This window comes from Vollenhovia emeryi, unplaced genomic scaffold, assembly GCF_000949405.1.
Source record: "Vollenhovia emeryi isolate VEMERY1.0 unplaced genomic scaffold, V.emery_V1.0 DF939397.1, whole genome shotgun sequence".
In the NCBI taxonomy this organism is placed as follows: Eukaryota; Metazoa; Arthropoda; class Insecta; order Hymenoptera; family Formicidae; genus Vollenhovia; species Vollenhovia emeryi.
Window position 1 is genome coordinate 18,442 of NW_011966969.1, and position 16,787 is coordinate 35,228.

The following is a 16,787-nucleotide window of genomic DNA, read 5'->3' on the forward strand; positions in this document are numbered from 1 at the left end:
GCACAATGCTTGAAAGAGAATGAATTTGTTTGCACTAATATTCGCATACGTCCACTGTCCGTGCAGATATGCAATTTTATTGACAAGATTACAAGAGAAAGTGTATAATCGCACGGTACGTAAAACGTAGGCAGTCGAATGACATTTCTCTGAATGAAAGCTGGTGCATATCTGCTGCTAGTTCCATATCCTACAAACATTTGTAGTTTGCACACACATACAATAAAGGTTGTAAGAACTGTGTCACTGTTATATTAATAATTTCCTAGAAATTTAAGAAATTTAATTTGCCGGATTTTATTTAATGTAAATGCATATTCTTCTGAATGGTTTTTTCTCGTTTAATCTCCCATCTATATAATTAACTTTCGTAGGGAGAAATAAGTTCGCAAAGCATATATGTATATAATTCGGGACAAGATATATGTAGAAAGTGCTTGTTTTGTTTGTTAACGGAAAGTGTTCAGTTGTTCAAGAAAAGTTCGAGCTGCAATAATATTTTCGAGTCAATCGCGACGTCCGACATCGATTCGCCGATACAAATTGAATGAGCAAGTTCGATAATATTAAACTCTTTATTCTCCTTTCGTTTATGTACATTGCTATTTAGTACAAAAGAGAGTTGATGCACACAAGAATTAACGACGGTTTAATTAACGATGGATTTAACATCATGTTTACTGAACGTAATGACCACCGATGCGATCATTATATTATGAATATCGATGTGTGATCACTGATAATGTATTTCCTATTATACGGATCGTCACGTGTCTTGCTTAAATTCACCTCAGCCAGTGCCTATGTTTTCAATATATATATATATATATTGAATCTTTATACGTTCCAAAGAGAGGATGTAATTTCGCCTATCGTGCGTAAAAAGTATAAAACCTATCCACACACAGTATACTTCCGTACGATATGAGCGTACAATTTGACTGTAAAATGTACATACAACAGAATGTCACAAGGCAGCTAATACAATATGCATTTATTAATTGCAGACAATACGTATGTAGTTGTGTGAACGACATCTTCTCGAGATTACGATCTCTACGGCGCGCCATTGTTGCAACCAGGTTGGACGAGCGAATTATCCACGGGATGTTGCGCCGACATTTAAATTTTCGTTACGTTCTCGTCGGTTCGAAAAATACCTGTGCGCTGACGCTCGAAACGCAACACGCTTGTATCCTACGAGGGTGTGCACCAATTGTTGCTTACATTGAATACCTCTGGGAAAAACGAAAGCTATTTCCCGCAGTGACCTCGTCCCGTCCTCTTACGAGCATCGTCACGTTCACGTCTCGCTCGTCCTCGACAAGATCTCGTCTAATTTTACATCTTATTAGTATCATCTCAAGCAAATTGTCAAGATCACACATATGTAATGCTATCATATATATGCATATATGTTTGTATATACATGTACATAACAGAGGCATATCATGTGAACTATGTGCTGTAATTAGCGCTAAAGGCGAGACATGAATACGGGTTACGGTTTTTTTTCTTTAAGATAGTAAGCACTTCTTCCTTCCTGAAAACGCACAAGTGGAACGGAATTGGTGAATAAAAATCCACGTTATCTCACGGCATCGGGATGTAATGTAAAAACCTCTCTTGTATATCGGGCGTACAGACACGAATCACAAGCGAACGCATAACAAAACACAAACTCAAGTCAATTTCACATACAGGGACAACGTTCGGCAATTTTATACAGTATTTATTTACATTCTGAAGTCGCAGTTATCAGAACTGTGTGTATGTGTGTATGCGTGTGTGTATGTGTATGCGCGTGTATGTGTGTCTCGTACTTGTCCGTTTTACAAAATACGAATAGAGTGAAATAAAATATCAAGTATCCTGCTTATGGAAATGTATTCGTATGAAAAAGATCCTCGCAGGCCATTTTCCGCTTATATAAAGGTTTCTTTAAGTCTACTAATCTAGGTTTAAGGATCTCTACTGATTTTACAGCGCAGCTGCTGGGAAAATACACCTGTGCTGCGACTTGCCTCCTCCCTCATAAGTAGCGACTCGAATTGAGCGTTTTTTTTCTCTTTTGTTATCCGTCTCTTCTTCCTTTTTTTCCTTTTAATTATACAATGACACTATGTCTTATCTGCGCACAGTATGTTTCCTAATTAGCTTAGCAGAGAGGATCGTTGATCGTGATCAGAGCTCATCGTCCGAGACGTTGCAATGATGTACGGACGTATTTCGGACAGAGGCCATACGTCGTCGAGTGCCGTCGCGAATGCGCATTTAAATGTCTACGCGCGAACGTGCCTACACGTTAATATTTTTGCGAATAATAATAATAATAGCAATCACGAACTCTTTCGTATTTGAACAATTAGATAAATAAAAGTATTACGCTTATACAATTACTGAATTATGTATGTACACACATGTTTCGTTCATCGATAGATGTATAGATATATGCATACATATGTGTGTATGTATGCACACCTTTAATTCCACTTACCATCCAGAAGATAGAATGTGTTTTACGCGTGGTCTAAAGAGAGGCCTAACGTTGGAGAAGTTTCTAATACGTTGGGATTGCCAACACGTGATCAACTCCATAGAGTCTTCCTGCAAGTTTCATTAAATGCAGTTGCACGAAAAGATGAGGATATAATGTTAATTACGTTCGCAACGATCGGACGTGCGTGCGTATGTTAATGGGTTAAGCGTACCCTAGAATGACTCTGGGGTGCGTTTAACGTATGTACGACCGTGGCCTAAGACCCAGACCACGGTTGTACACAGAGGTCTGGAAAGTAGCCCCAATTTCAGTAGTCGAGGCATGATCGTTAAAGCGGAAACTATTAAGTACGTATAAGGAGTACAAACACAGCTTTCCAACGTGGCCCCAAAAATGTAGAAGTTTAAGAGATTGCAGCAATCGCATTGCTTCGAGATTTATATCTCGCTTGCATCCGAAGCAAAGTGACGACAATAGCAAAAGTGGCGAAACATTGAACCCTTGCTGTCGGCCATTTTTGCCCCCCACAAAGTTACACGTGCAGATAAGCTGCGTTCATACTCCTTATGCATTCTTCATAACAGATGTCAAAAGGACCAGGAGTTTAAATTGACCATAAAATAAATAAATAAGCTGTTCCTAAGAAAATAGAGGTGGAGATATATCCCGTCATGGTCAACCCTACCGCAACAACTAGCGGCTACTAGAGAATTAAGAAATTGCGTCACTAAGCGACTTTCCCGCCACCACTGGAGTTTCCAGACCTGTGTGCACAACCGTGCCCTGGACCACAATTTATCGCGTAAAAATATCATGTAATGCGGCTGCATTCATTACTTTCACTTACGCAGGTTTTGTTATCTTGGGAGCGGAAGAAGTCTTCTTCTTGTTGTTTCGACACTTCTTTACGTACGCTTCTATTAGATGGGCTATCTTTTTGGGATTAATCTCGCCCGTTTTATTATGGCATATCTACAATTACATAAATGAGATTGTAAGATATTTTTGTCACTTATATTAGCGAATTATATATTATTTGATATTAGATATACAATTTTGTAACAAGTAATAAAAAAAATTTTTTTTAACAACTGTGTGTTTTCTTTACACCGGTTGATTTGTATCATTATTCTGTTCAAAAAAGTATTAAGGTAAGATGATAAAATAAATATTTTACAAGATATTTTGTAATATATGTCAAAATATTGGACCTTTCAAACCTTAAAAACTCAAAAAGTTCTTAATAAAAAAAATACTTTATTATAGCGTTTTGGAAAGCTCTCGAGGTCAGCTACAAGAATATGTAATAAAAAATAGGGGATGCCATTTTAAAAAATTGGTGTGACCTTTATGTGACCTTCAAATAATTCTTCAAGGTCAAACCAATGGTACCATCTTATGGCCCCCTCGAAACCAAACAACTTTTGTCTGAAACATTTTTCTCTCCCGGGCTTGGTTTTTGAGATATTCGACTGGATGGATTAAAATGGTCCACCCTGTATATATACACACTTCTAATTAACAAAAACTACAAGTTCACCTTAGGTACTGCTTTGCGCATAATATCTTTGTATTCCTCTTTTGTAATGTGCTTTTTGGTATAATGGGGCTTGAGAACCAATTTCACTTCCTCCACAACTCTCTCTTGTCGATTTAGTTTCTTAAGAAACTGTAACAGCACGAGCAAAAGCAAACTTTAGACACGCATATTTAATGAAACAGATTACGCAAAGTCCACTGATATACCTTGTCTTTAACTTGCATCTCTACAGCAGAGCTAGGAAGATCATCCAGGATTTGAAGCTGATTCTCATCCATGCGTACGCCAACCTTAGGATTGGTAGCTGTAAAATATATAATTTGCATAAGTTTATTACCAAAATATTTCTACAATACTAATATTAACGGGCGAAATGTTAATAAGTAACAAAGGCTCAATCGATGAACCAATGAAGCGATAAAAAGCGGACTCAGAGCCACAAGGGGAGTTCGTGTCATAAAAAAAAAAGAATATTTGAACATATTTCGACCTGTAATTAGACTTGAGCGAGAGATTTGTGTTTACCTTTGAAATTTTGAGTTAACAGCTTTACGACACGACATCACGCGCGCGTGCAATAATATGAGAAGAATGTTTTGTTCGACTTTTATCTTTTAACTCCTTATCTTACGATCACAGTTTGAATTGCGTACGAGTTGAAAACTTTTGATTATTATTTATTGAATTTATAGACCAACTTGCTCTCACTGAAGTTGATCTAATTCCGAAACTTTCTTTTTTAAGTAAATTCTTTCGACACGAATACACACTTGTGACTTTGAGCTGCTCTTTTCTCTTATAGCACTTGCTTGTATTGTTTGTACAATGATTATCGCATAGTAATAATTACAAACATAAAACTCAGACCTAACGAGACAACTCGGTCTGAGAAACTAAAAATAAGATGGAAAATAAGGACAAGAAAGTATGAGGTAAAGATAGAGGAAATGGATGACTCGAGCTAAGTGAAAAGTTGTTTGAAGGAAAAGGTAAAGGAGGAACAACAGTATGGAAAACAAGGATGGGCATTACAATAGAGATGGGTAAAAGACCATAGAAAGCTTAGAAAACGAGAGAAATACAGAGGAGGAATTAAAAATAAGAGAGGCAAAAAGTATAATAGAAAGTTAGAAGTGGTAATAAGAGCAAAGTACTTGAAGAAGGAAAAGAAGAATAACATGAAGGACGGTTTGGCAACTAGGGCTCTAATTGTAAGATGTGAAGATATGGAAGAGGGGAAATAAATATCGGATAGAAGATAGAAGAAGATAGTGCGTTTTGCGAGCAGGAGAATTGATTAAGTTTTGAACTGTAGACCCACTTGTTGGTTATAAATTGAAGTGAACAAATTGTCTATCTATCAGAAAACTCAGACCTCCCTGTATCGCCTCACGACACACTTTGAAGGAAGAAACTTCAGGTACGTACACTTCTTCGACTTTTCCTTGGCGACCTTTTTGCTTTTGCTTTTCGTGGCAGTCTTAATAGGCGGCAGTAGTCCGCTGAACAATGCGTCAAACGGGTCCTTCTTCTCCGTGCCCTTATTGACCTTGGGCGTGCTAGTTTTAACAGCGGCGGGTGGTGGTGCATTAGCACTGGGCGAATTATTGAAGTTGGCGGGGCTGGGCGGGTCGAACAGTCCATCGCTCAAGGTCGATCCCGGCGAGTAAGGGGACGACATATCAACGACGTTGTCGTTCGTCATATCTATGGTCGCGTCGCTACCATTCTGCCCTACCGTCGAGCTGTTTTTACTCTGGGTGGACTTGGAAGATCGAGCCATGGTCGATTTCGCCGAGTTTATAAATACATTCGGGAGCTGCGGTCTGTCGTTTGTACGTTGCTTCATCTGATTGCTCGGCGAGATGCGATTAGGCTGCAAGAAGACCAAGCGTCAAGATAATCTGACGTTAGAACGAACGGACGACGTGGAACAAACGGATTTAAACTTGAAAGCTTAATCGACAGATCGGATACCTGTAACAGAGTCCTTTGCGTGGTGTTGGGTGTACTGGAATTGAAGCTTCTTTGTACCGCGGCTGCCACTGTCGCCAGCACGGGATTGATGGTGCTGAACGGATTGGCAGTCGACGGCACGCTCTGTGGATTCTGCTGGGTCTTGGGCGGACTGCTGCTACACGGTTGGGCCAGGTCGGCTTGACTCTCCGGCGCAGGAGACGCGGAGACGTCCCTCTGCGGCGACGGTCTCTTGATAGTCACCATCGATATGATCTTTGGCTTCTCCATCGGCTTCTCTTGACTGGGCTGCTCCTGCTGCTGGCTGGGCTCGTCCAGCGGCAACGGAACGTCCGCGGGCCCGTCGTGCTTCCTAGGCGAGTTGCGCTGCGCTCGGTCACGCTCGTCATTGGGCGTGGCTTCCTGGCTGGCGTCCGGCGTCGGTGACCGGGACTTGGTCGGGTCGAAGGGATCGTAAGCGTCCGGCGAGGTTGGCGGGGACGTCGGCGGCTCGGGAGGTGTGTTAGGGCCGATCTTGAGACGCAGTTCGAGCTCCTCCTGAGCCCGCATCTCCAGCTCCTCCTCAGCACGCTCGTCCATCATCTCTTCCTCCTCCTCCTCCTCCTCTTCCTCCTCCTCTTCCTCCTCCTCCTCCTCTTCCTCCTCCTCTTCCTCCTCCTCCTCCTCTTCCTCCTCCATCAGCGGATTGATCAGGGACGGTCTGAGATTGCTGGGCTGCTTGTTTATAGAGAACTTGATCTGCGGCTCCGGCGGAGTCTTCGGGCCCTGCGAAACGAACTGCTCGCGCGGCGGCGACACCTGCGACGCGGGACACTGCTGCGGCGACACGGCGAGCGTCTCCTGCGCCTGCTTGTCGTCGTCGTCGCTCAGCACTATGACATCGCGGGGCGACGGGGTTTGCTCGCGGAACGGGGATTGATCCAGGTCGATCACGGCCACGGGCTTCTTCGTCGCCGCGATCTCCGCCGCCTTGGATTTCTTCTTCTTGTCCTTCTTTATCTTCGGCGACTTGGACCGCTTGTCCTTGGTCTTCTCCTTCTTGGACCGCTTCGCGGAGGGCGCCGTCTCCGCCGTCTGAACGGACTCTCTTCGTCGTCGTTTAATCGGTGGCGATAATGGAATGGTGGTCGGCGGCAGCTCCGGCGTGGCAGACGGATTCATCTCGTTGTCCTTGTTGAAGCATACACTGACGAGTATATTGTCACCACTAGCGAACACCTCCTTCGACGGCGGCGGGGTCCTGTTGCGCTTGCTCTTCCGCCGCTTCTCCGCCTCCTTGGACTTCCGGCTCTCTTTCCGGCGCTCCTTCTTCTTCTTCTTGATCGCCTCCTTGTTGGTCAGAATGACAGTCAGATTCTTCGGCGACACGCTGTCGAGCACGGAGGGCGGCGGCGACCAGTTGCGCGAGGCCATCGCCTCCTGCTGGATGTGCGGCGGCGTCTTGGACCGCGAGCGCGACCAGGACGGCGCCCACTGCGCGCTCCACGAACGCTCGTGCTCCTCGCGCTCGCGCGGAAACTGCTGCTCCTGCTCCACGCTCTTCTCGTTCAGCTGATCCCAGTTCCTGTTGCGGTCCCGCTCCCGCGAGACCGACCGGGCCTTGGAACGCGAGCGGCTGTGCGCCTTCCTCTTGCCGTGCTTCTTCTCGCGAGTCTTGGACGACTTGCTGCGCGACCTCTTGCGATTCCTCGAGCGGCTGCGCGACTTGTACTTCTTCGTTTTGTCCTTCCGCTTGTCGCGCGACCGCGACAACGACCGCCTGGTCCGTCTTCGGGGCGACAGCGAGCGCCGCTTGCGCGACAGCGACCTCGAGCGCGATCGCCTGCGCGAGACGGAGTGTCGCCTCGACAAGGACCGCCTGCGCGACTTGCGCCTGCCACGCGACGACGATCTCCTGCGCGAGTTGGAGCGGCACGACTTTGAGTACGACTGGCCGCGATCCCTCGACCAGGACAACCGCAGGCGAGACCGGCTCTTCGACCGGCCCTTCGAGTACGACCGGCTCCGTCGGTCCTTCGAGCCCGACTGAATCTTGTTCGACGAGCGACTCCGCGATCTACTCCGCGACTTCTCCCTGATGTCCCTGCCGTACTCGTCCTTCCGCTGCCGGGGCGGCTTCTCGGCCACGATCTTCCTCACGTCGTATCGCGGCAGCTCTTTCCTCTTCTCCTTCTTCTTGCCGACCTCCTTCGTCTTCTTCTTAGAGCTCGACTTGTCCTTGTCCCTGTCCTTCTCCTTTTCCTTGTCCCTCGACCTCGACCGTTTGTCCTTGTCGCGGTACGACCGCTCCTTGGTGCTCTTGGAGAGTTTCTTCCACGAAACCAGGTTGTCCGACGAGATGTTCTCCTTGTTCTTCTCCGTGCTCTCCTTGCTCTTCTCCTTCTTGTCCTTCTTCCTTTTCTTCTTGCCGTCATCTTCTTTCTCCTCCTTCAACTTGTCGCGCTCCTTCGCGTCCAGCTTGCTCTCATCCAGTATCTCACCGTCCTCCATCTCCTTCTCCTTCCGTAGCGACAGGGCGTTCAGTTCCTCTTCGAAGTTTATCGCCTCGTCGGTCTCGGAGATGGCCTCGGTGCCCAGCTCGGCGTAACCAGCCGGCGACCTGCAGTCGTCCAGGTCGTCGTTCGTCTTGTCCTTCGTCGGTGTAATCGGCTCCAAGCCGACTTCGAACGGCGCCGTATACCGCTCCGCCAGCGTGTTCTCGTCCCTCATGGGCAGCTCGTCCTTGCAAGGCGTGTAAGCGCCGTCCGAGTCCCAATTGGTGTCGACGCAGGCAGCAGCGGGCGCAGGCGGCTCGTCCAGCTTGTCCTTCTCGATCGGGAACTGCTCCGCCTCGTCGTCCACAGTCGAGAAGCTCTCCTTCTCGTGCCGCTGGTCCGACGAATTCGGATCCTCGTTGTCGTCGTCCTTGTCGTCGCGATCCGTCGCGATAAACTTGTGGCTGTTCAGCTCATCGTCGTCGTCGTCGCCGCTGCTCGAACTCGGCTCGCACGCCCCCGCCTCACCTCGCAACCCGGTCTTCGAACGCGACAACGAGGTCTCGCCGCCCTCCAAGTCCTCCAGGCTGCACTCCACGCTCAACTCACTGCCGTCCAGCCTCCTCGGCGACGGAGGGGCCTCGTCGAGAGCGGACGACGCCGCGCCTTCCGCAACCGCGACATCCTCAACCGGCGTCGATCGCGACACTTTCCGTTCGCTGTCCTCGTCCTCCTCCCTGCTGGACGACGCGTCGACGTGCTGACCCGGTTTCTCATTCACCCTCGCGCTTTCCTCGTCCGACGAGCTGTCCAAGCGGAAATCCTTGCTGTCGCGCCAACCAGCTGGCTTCAGTGGCTCTTTCTTCTTCGAAGTCGCCGTAACGGGTTCCGTGCTCTTTTCCGCCTCCTCCTCCTCCTCCTCCTCCTCCTCTTCTTCTTCTTCGCCTTCCTCGGGAAATCGCGGGCCTATCTTCACGAATTGGTTCAACGCCGTTGACCGCACGGTTGTGGACTCCGTCCCAGACTTGGACGAACTGACGCCCTTGTCGCCGTCTCGCTCCTGCTGTTGCTGCTTGTCGACCGGCGGTGCCGTCGTCGTCGTCGTTCTCTTCTGAAGGAAACTCGTGTTCTGCGAGTGATCGTCCGAGTGCAGGCCACTCAGCCGATTGTTCAGCCTGAGCTTGCTGCCGATCTTGAAGGTGATCTTGCCGCGGTGCGAGTCGTGCGAGATCTTCTTCGGCGGTATCTTGCTCAGGGCCTGCCGCTCCTTCTGCAGCGCCTCGAGATAGGGATCGGCCGGCTCGGGCGGCACGTCCGGCAGGTCGCAGGCCTGAACGTCACCCACGATGATGTCGTCGTCGTCGGGGATGCTGGGCGGTATCGGCGGCGGCTGCAACGGCCCGAGCTGCTGGGACAACTCTTGCTCCGTGTGTCTAGCCACGTCCATGGTCTGCGACGAGTAGATGGAGAAATTCGGGCAATCCGACTGCGAGTCGTTGTCGTCCTCGTCGTCGTACGCGGTCAGCCGAACAGGCTCCTGCCCACGCTCCCTGTCCTGGATCGCCGTCGAGGGGTAAGTCGTGGAGACCAGCGGCGGCATAGGTATGTTACAACTGTCCAAGCTGTTCCGCGAGCCCTCTGCCTTCGGAGCAACAGCAGCAGCAGCAGTAGCGGCGGCAGCAGCAGCGGCGGCGGCAGCGTCGTCATTGCTGTCACTGTCGGCCGCGAACGGATCGTACTTATCTCCGCTCACCGGTGGATCCCTCGGCGTGTCCTCCTTGTGGCTGTCGTCGATCACTAATTCCTGCTCGCTGTCGTCCTTGTCGCTCCTCGAGTTCTCCTCGAAGTCGAGCAAGCCGGACGGCGGCTCCGGCGGCGGTAGAAGAATCATCGAGCCATTACCGCGAAGCTCCTCCTGCGCGTCGCAATCGGGCTTGGACGGTGGCTCGATGTCGCAGTAAATATCGCAGTCGTCATTGTCCTGCCGCGTGGCAGGCGACGCGGCTGTGGGTGACGCGATTACAGGCGATATGGAGTCCGGCATGACGACGCGCTCGCTCTGCTCGGGCGGCGGCTGGTAGCTCCTCGTCATGTCCTCCGGCAAGTTAACCGAGGGTAGACTGTTGTGTACGTGCTGCTGCATGTTGATAGGATCCGGTACACTCGGCGACACGATGGAGGGACCGCTGGGAGGTGGGACGTTCAACGGAGGCGGCCTCGGCCGAGGGAATCTGTCCGCCACATGCGGAAACGGCGGCCTCTGCTCGAAGCCGCCGCCGCCGCCGCCGCCGCCGCCGCCAGTGCCGTCCGCGTAACCGAACGGTCGCTCGGCGGGAAGCGGCGGCGGCGGAGGCGGAGGCGGCGGCGGGAAACGCAATCGCTCGTTGCGAAAGTGCTGGGGATTGCGACTGCGGAAGGGCGGCGGTGGCGCGTGGGCGCCGAACATGGGCGGCCCACCGCAGTGCTCGAAGTTCGGGTTGTAGAACGGCGGCGGGCCGAAGTCGCGGTTCCCGAAGTTGTCCCGCGGGCCGCCGCCGCCGGTCCCACCGCCGTAGCTGTGTCTACCGCCGCCGCCCGGCGGCAACGAGTCCCGGCCGCCGTGCCGGCCGTTGTCGCGGCCGTAGCCGCCCCGGAAGTTGCCCCGGTTGCCGCCGCTGCCGCCGCCGCTGCCGCCACCCCCGCCGCAGGGGTTGTTGTACATCGGCGCCTGCGTGATGTCGTTGGAGTTAACGCTGGACAGGTCCAACGGCGCGTCCACCTCCTCCAGAATTGCCTCCTGGCGCCGCGTGACCTCCTCGTCCCGCTTCTCCTTCCTCGGGCTCTCGTTGTTGTTGATACTGTGCTTGTTCTCCTTCCCGGGGCTGTTCACCAGCAGCGTACCGTCCGCCTTCAGGATCACGTCGTTCTTCTTCTTGCTCGAGTGCCACAGCTCCTGGTTGCTCATTATGCTGCTCAGCAGGTCTGTTATGGCGTTATCCGGCTCGCCGACCGGATCGGCGATGGCTTTCAAAACGGTGCGGCGTCTGATAGACGGCACCGCTGATCGTCGTTGCCGCACGCTTACCAGCGGACCACTTCCAATCCCCATGGAGTATTCGCCGTCGTCATCCGATCTGGGAAACATTACTCTTTTATACTTTCAGTCTCGTCGCGTTTCTTAAAATTCACGAAAAATCACTCGAACAATCAAGCATACGAGTTTTGCACAGAATAAAAAAAACGGATATAATATATATAAAGGTATAGCGCTTGTGTTCTATTCAAAATAATGACAATAAGTTAAGGCCAAGTTTGACAAGCTTTCTCGGTTGACTGGTTATTAAAATTATTTTACTAAAGAGTACGTAGTTACATTACACTCCGATTTTGCGGACGCGTTTCAGCACACGGTGTTTTCGTCAGCGCTTATTACTAAATATACGTTTCGAATATACATTGAATTAATTAGTTACATGAATGGTTGTTAAATATATAATATATATCTCGCGTCCTTATATATCTGTGCGCGCAGCAAACTACATAGACCGACTGATCAAGGACACAATGCACGCGGGAGTGATTAGAATAGTATTGGTCGCTCACCCAGGTGGACTGTAATCTAGTCCCAGATTATTTCCAAAGAGACTGACTTGAGGTATACCGGCGCTGTATCGGGCGCTCGTGAGAACGCTTTTCTCAGGAATAGATGTGCTAGTTTTCATGGTAGGTACAAGCAGCGGCACCTTCGGCTTCTCCATACCGAGTGTCGAGGCCAGTCTTCTCTTTACCGTTCGCGTGCTAGTCAACACGGACGCCTCGGCGCGCGCCCGCCGCTTGTATTTTCTCCTCTGGAGAAACAGTAACCCCATGTGCTTTTATGAAGACGGCAATAAATACGATAGACAATGTATGCATTTAACAACGGAAGTCACGTGTGGGGAAAGAAAATGCTGTAAAGCAGCGTGAGGAGGCGTCACGAGAAAGGAGTGCTCTGCGAAACCTTTTTAATTTAGCTTAAAGTGAAAATTAAGTTAGAGTATGTTAGTGAGATAAGCAATTAATTTTATTGATTAGAATGAGATTTCTCAGGAGAGGTATACAAGTTAATTAGTATACAAGTTGCAATTATTTTGAAAGCGAGAAAATTAGGAGCCTCGATAGAACTCAGGTCATATTAGATCGGCTTGTAAATTCATTGTTCTTTAAGATTAGACTTATATCACTCTCGATCTAGACGAGATGCATTGCTCTTGAATGCTCTGCTTCTTGTACATTACTTAGCTTTAACGTTCACAGTTATAAAAGTGTTGCTCTTATTTCATTAACTTATTTCTAATATGTACTCTTATGCTTTACGGATCATAGAGCATATTACAATATATTTACGAATAAGTAAGGAAGGTCACATCGTTAGAAATCAATCGCCGATTTGAATCTTAAAGTTAAACGGCTGACACTGCTGACACGTTTTCCAAGATTTTTAGCGTACACGAATATAATGAAGTCATTTGAGCAAAATTAAGAAAAAAAACAAAGTGCATCTAGTGTGAGAAAATCGTTTTATTTATAATAAATTAAGAACAATGAGTTACAATCGAAAAGTCTAATTGAATTGTGTGTTACGAGGGTGGCGTAAGTATAAATTGGGCGTAATACAGTAATGATCGGATAGTCTGGATCGGAAATCCGTGATAATGAAGACACTTAATGAGACACGCCGGCATTACCAGACGGTACCAAGACGGTATATAATAAATGTAATATAATAAACGTCGAAATGCTATTTTAATACAATTTTAACAACCACTCTGTTAGAACATAATTCAAGTGATACTAGACGGAACACACTTTCTTCCAGTTGAAAATAATGTGCCATATACGCGTCTGGTAATGCGAGGAGCAATGTTATGTGTTAAGCTATTATGCTACATTTGAGGAGAAATTGGCGTTATACCTTGCGCGTTTTCTTTGTTCTTTTCTTACACTTCCTCCTCGACGTGGACGATGCGACTTTGACATACGTCACTATCTCTTCCTCTTCGCCATTGTCGTTGAATTCCTTGATTCGCACCTCCCGAACTAGATTGCCGCTCTTCGAGTTCTTCGCGAGTCTTTTCTTTTTCCTTTTCGTCCCTTTAGACTTGGACTTTGTGTTGGAGCGCGTGGAAGAAGCGTTACCTTCCAAACTATTGTTCGGCGAGCGACTTCGACTATTGTCACCAATCGAGTCGATGCCGGACGAAGTAGACGGCTGGGTCGGATTGATCAGTTGCCTGATAACGTGTCGCGGATCGTCATCGCGCACTCTGCGAGTGCGGCTGGCAGGTACGTACGTACGAGGAAGCATACTACGGAATATGCTTAGATTTCTTCTTATTTCACGGAGGACCCGACTAGGATTTCTCCCTGATCCTACAAGAGTTGGCACAAAACTCGACAAATACTGCAAACACAAATAAGAGAGAAGAAATTAATGCGCTTTCATTCATCACGGCTTGCCATACAAGGTATCAAATATTTCACCGAGTATACAATCACACGTTTCACGCACAGACTCGAGGAATCTACATGGAATGTTAAATTTTCATCTCGATCAAACAATTCCAATTCGTTATTTTTTTTTCTACTCTAGTTTCGCAATTTTGCAAAATTAGTTATACATTTCTATATATATATATATATTATAGAAATACAAGTTACACGAGTAAATATGCTTCAAGTTTGTATCAATTAATAGAATTAGAAAAGCGCCACTTATAGTCACCAGTGACTATTTCTTCCTGATCCAGACGATTAACAATTTCAACAATGGGCTCATTGTCAACCCACCTGGTAAATTTTTATTAAATTCGTTACATTTCGACCTTACTTCAGGTCCTTTCCAATAACAATACAAAAAATTTGTTTTCGGTAAACAAGCGAGTCAAAGAGTAATGAAATTAGAATGTCAGTAATGTGTGAAAATTAATTTTGCTCTGCAATCAACGTGTATTAAAAGAACTCCTTTATGTATCGTTAACACCCGTTTCTACCAACGCAGTTCAACTTCAATCTCGGTTCAACTTGCTTTGTATCTTTCTCTAGTTTTACGAATTGGAAAAGGACAAGAAGTAATTTAAGCCGAGACCAAAGTTAATCTGCATTGGTGGAAACGGGTACAAGTCGTACGAATAATTCATCGGCACAATACATCTCTCGTCTTCATACTTTCGAGTGTGAGAGTTCCGTTACCGTTCTAGTCGAGCTGTTTCGAGTACACCCCGGACAGTACCACTCTTCGATGGGAACCGTCGTTATCGGGGGCGTTAAACATTCCATATGATAGCCACGGTCGCAATCGTCGCAAAGCAACATTCGATCTTCCCTGTCACTCTGATGACATATCTCGCAAAATGTTGGATCGTCCAGCACACTATTCTCAATACGTGGCACAGATTCTATTGGTAAATGATTTACGACCTACGGCAAAAGAGGGGATTTTTTAGCCCTACCCTATCTCTCTATATAACAACGGCGAAAACAACAAAACAAGCTGAAAGTCCACGCCATTTACGGTAATAATTTTCGAATCAAAATGCAGTGTTGGATGAAGTAAAAAAAAAGATCGTATTACCATACAACCATCCGTACGATCGCATTATCAGATTACCTTGCCATCGAACTGATCCCTAACAACGATCATAGTGAAGGGTATGCGGTCCACGGGGCAAGTGTTAATGTTCTTACTCCACTCCAGTAAGCACTCGAGACAGAAGCAATGATCGCATACAGACGGAGTGCCGACTTGCTGTCTCCTGAACGGCAGCAGACATATGGGACACTTTTCCGACTGGTCGTCGCTGCTCTCGGAGTTGGCGACGGCGTTGTTGGACGAAGAACCGGCTTTGTCCGCATTCTCGCTCTTGGTCTTGGATAAAACTTTACGTTTGGAATTATACTTCTTTACATCTTCGTCCAGCTCGTCAGAACTGGCCCAGTCAGACTGCCACTCGGATGATGTGCTGCTGCTGCTGCTGCTGCTGGTGCTACTACTGCTGCTGTTATCTGTAACACACGTGACATTGAGTGTCTTACGTCGGGCTAGCATCTCGAGATGCCAATAATAAATATAATAAACTGACCATTCCGAGTGGATTTGCTCCTTTCCGCGCTACTATCGTAATTAGATTCATCCTCACTAATAACTCTCTGCAACAAAATAACGTTAACAAGGCCTGGCAATTGTCAATGGCTTCGGCTGGATATTTCTCGGCACTTACATGGTTTTGTCGTCTAATCACAGGTTTAGGTACATCACTATCGTCGCTACTACTCTCCCCCTCGCTAACGACTCTCTGGAATCAATTACGATTACGATTTAACAGACAATTTGATTCGCTGGTAAAGGCCTTCACACATAAAATTCCGTAAGAACATGAAACGTAAGCATAAGAAAATCGACCAATCACGGTCGAGAACGTAAGACAATAATGCAAGCAGTAGCGAATCCAATCTGTTGATTTTCTTACGCTTACGTTTTACAAAGTTTTATGTGTGAAGGCCTTAACGCAAAGATCGAGAGAGGCTGATGAGCGTCGACGGACTGGTAGATCAACGATTTAATACCCGTGTTAAAAATATCGCGATAATCGGAACAATTGCACTCGCACACATACAAGTATTTTCTTCCTCCGTCGAGTTTGTACAATAATAGATTCGTCGCTGCTGTCACTGTCGCTTATGACAACTTTCCTGCGCTTGTGAGCATGATGGCGTATCGAACAGGCGTTATCGCTGTCGCTTGACATCTTGACCACCCCTAAAACTCATACCCACTGTCGAGTCTCTCCTGCGGATCTGTAAACAAAAATTCGTGGCGTGTTCAGGCCGCCCTTGTTTTCGTCGGGAAAAGACAAACAACTCGTCCGGCCATTGAATTATTGCACCTCGGCTTTCCGTGCGTTGCTTCAATGCCCGCTCGACGACGCCGCGCGTCCCGCGGGCGTCTCGGGGCCTCGGACCGTCCGCCCCGGCCTCGGCGGGTGGACGGCGTCGCGACGCGGCGAGAGGCCGCGCGCGCGTTCCTTCCGATCGGGTTCCGCGAAAACCCGCGGCGTCGCCGATGGCCGCGGGGATCGAGAGATGACGACGCTGCCCGCCCAATTCCCTCGCTCGCGCGGCACCTCGGACGAGCCGCGGTGACGACGCGTACGTACCCGACGCACCGTAGAGTTGACGCTCGCTGGAGCCCCGTCCCGTCCCGTCCCGTCCCGCTCCGCTTGCTCCGTCCCACTCGGTTTTCACCCGTTCGCTCGGTCGTCGCTCCTCTGGATTCCGC

The 16,787-nt window shown here is 48.2% G+C and overlaps 1 protein-coding gene across 2 annotated transcripts; it reads right to left on the reverse strand.

Moving 5' to 3' along the window:
* Positions 1–556: 556 nt before the first annotated feature.
* LOC105557967 (serine/arginine repetitive matrix protein 2) lies at positions 557–16,787 on the reverse strand. 2 transcript variants are annotated; one of them, XM_012005408.1, is made up of 14 exons: positions 16,666–16,787; positions 16,126–16,306; positions 15,730–15,804; positions 15,592–15,658; positions 15,120–15,514; positions 14,702–14,929; positions 13,425–13,913; positions 12,074–12,318; positions 6,018–11,604; positions 5,469–5,916; positions 4,247–4,344; positions 4,041–4,169; positions 3,348–3,472; positions 557–2,607 (listed from the first exon to the last, which is right to left on the reverse strand). In XM_012005408.1, the coding sequence occupies exons 2-14, from the start codon at positions 16,255–16,257 to the stop codon at positions 2,589–2,591; spliced, it is 8,037 nt and encodes a 2,678-aa protein (XP_011860798.1). In that variant the 5' UTR covers positions 16,258–16,306; positions 16,666–16,787; the 3' UTR covers positions 557–2,588. The 2 variants fall into 2 exon arrangements, with proteins under 2 accessions (XP_011860798.1, XP_011860799.1); XM_012005409.1 differs by lacking the exon at positions 14,702–14,929.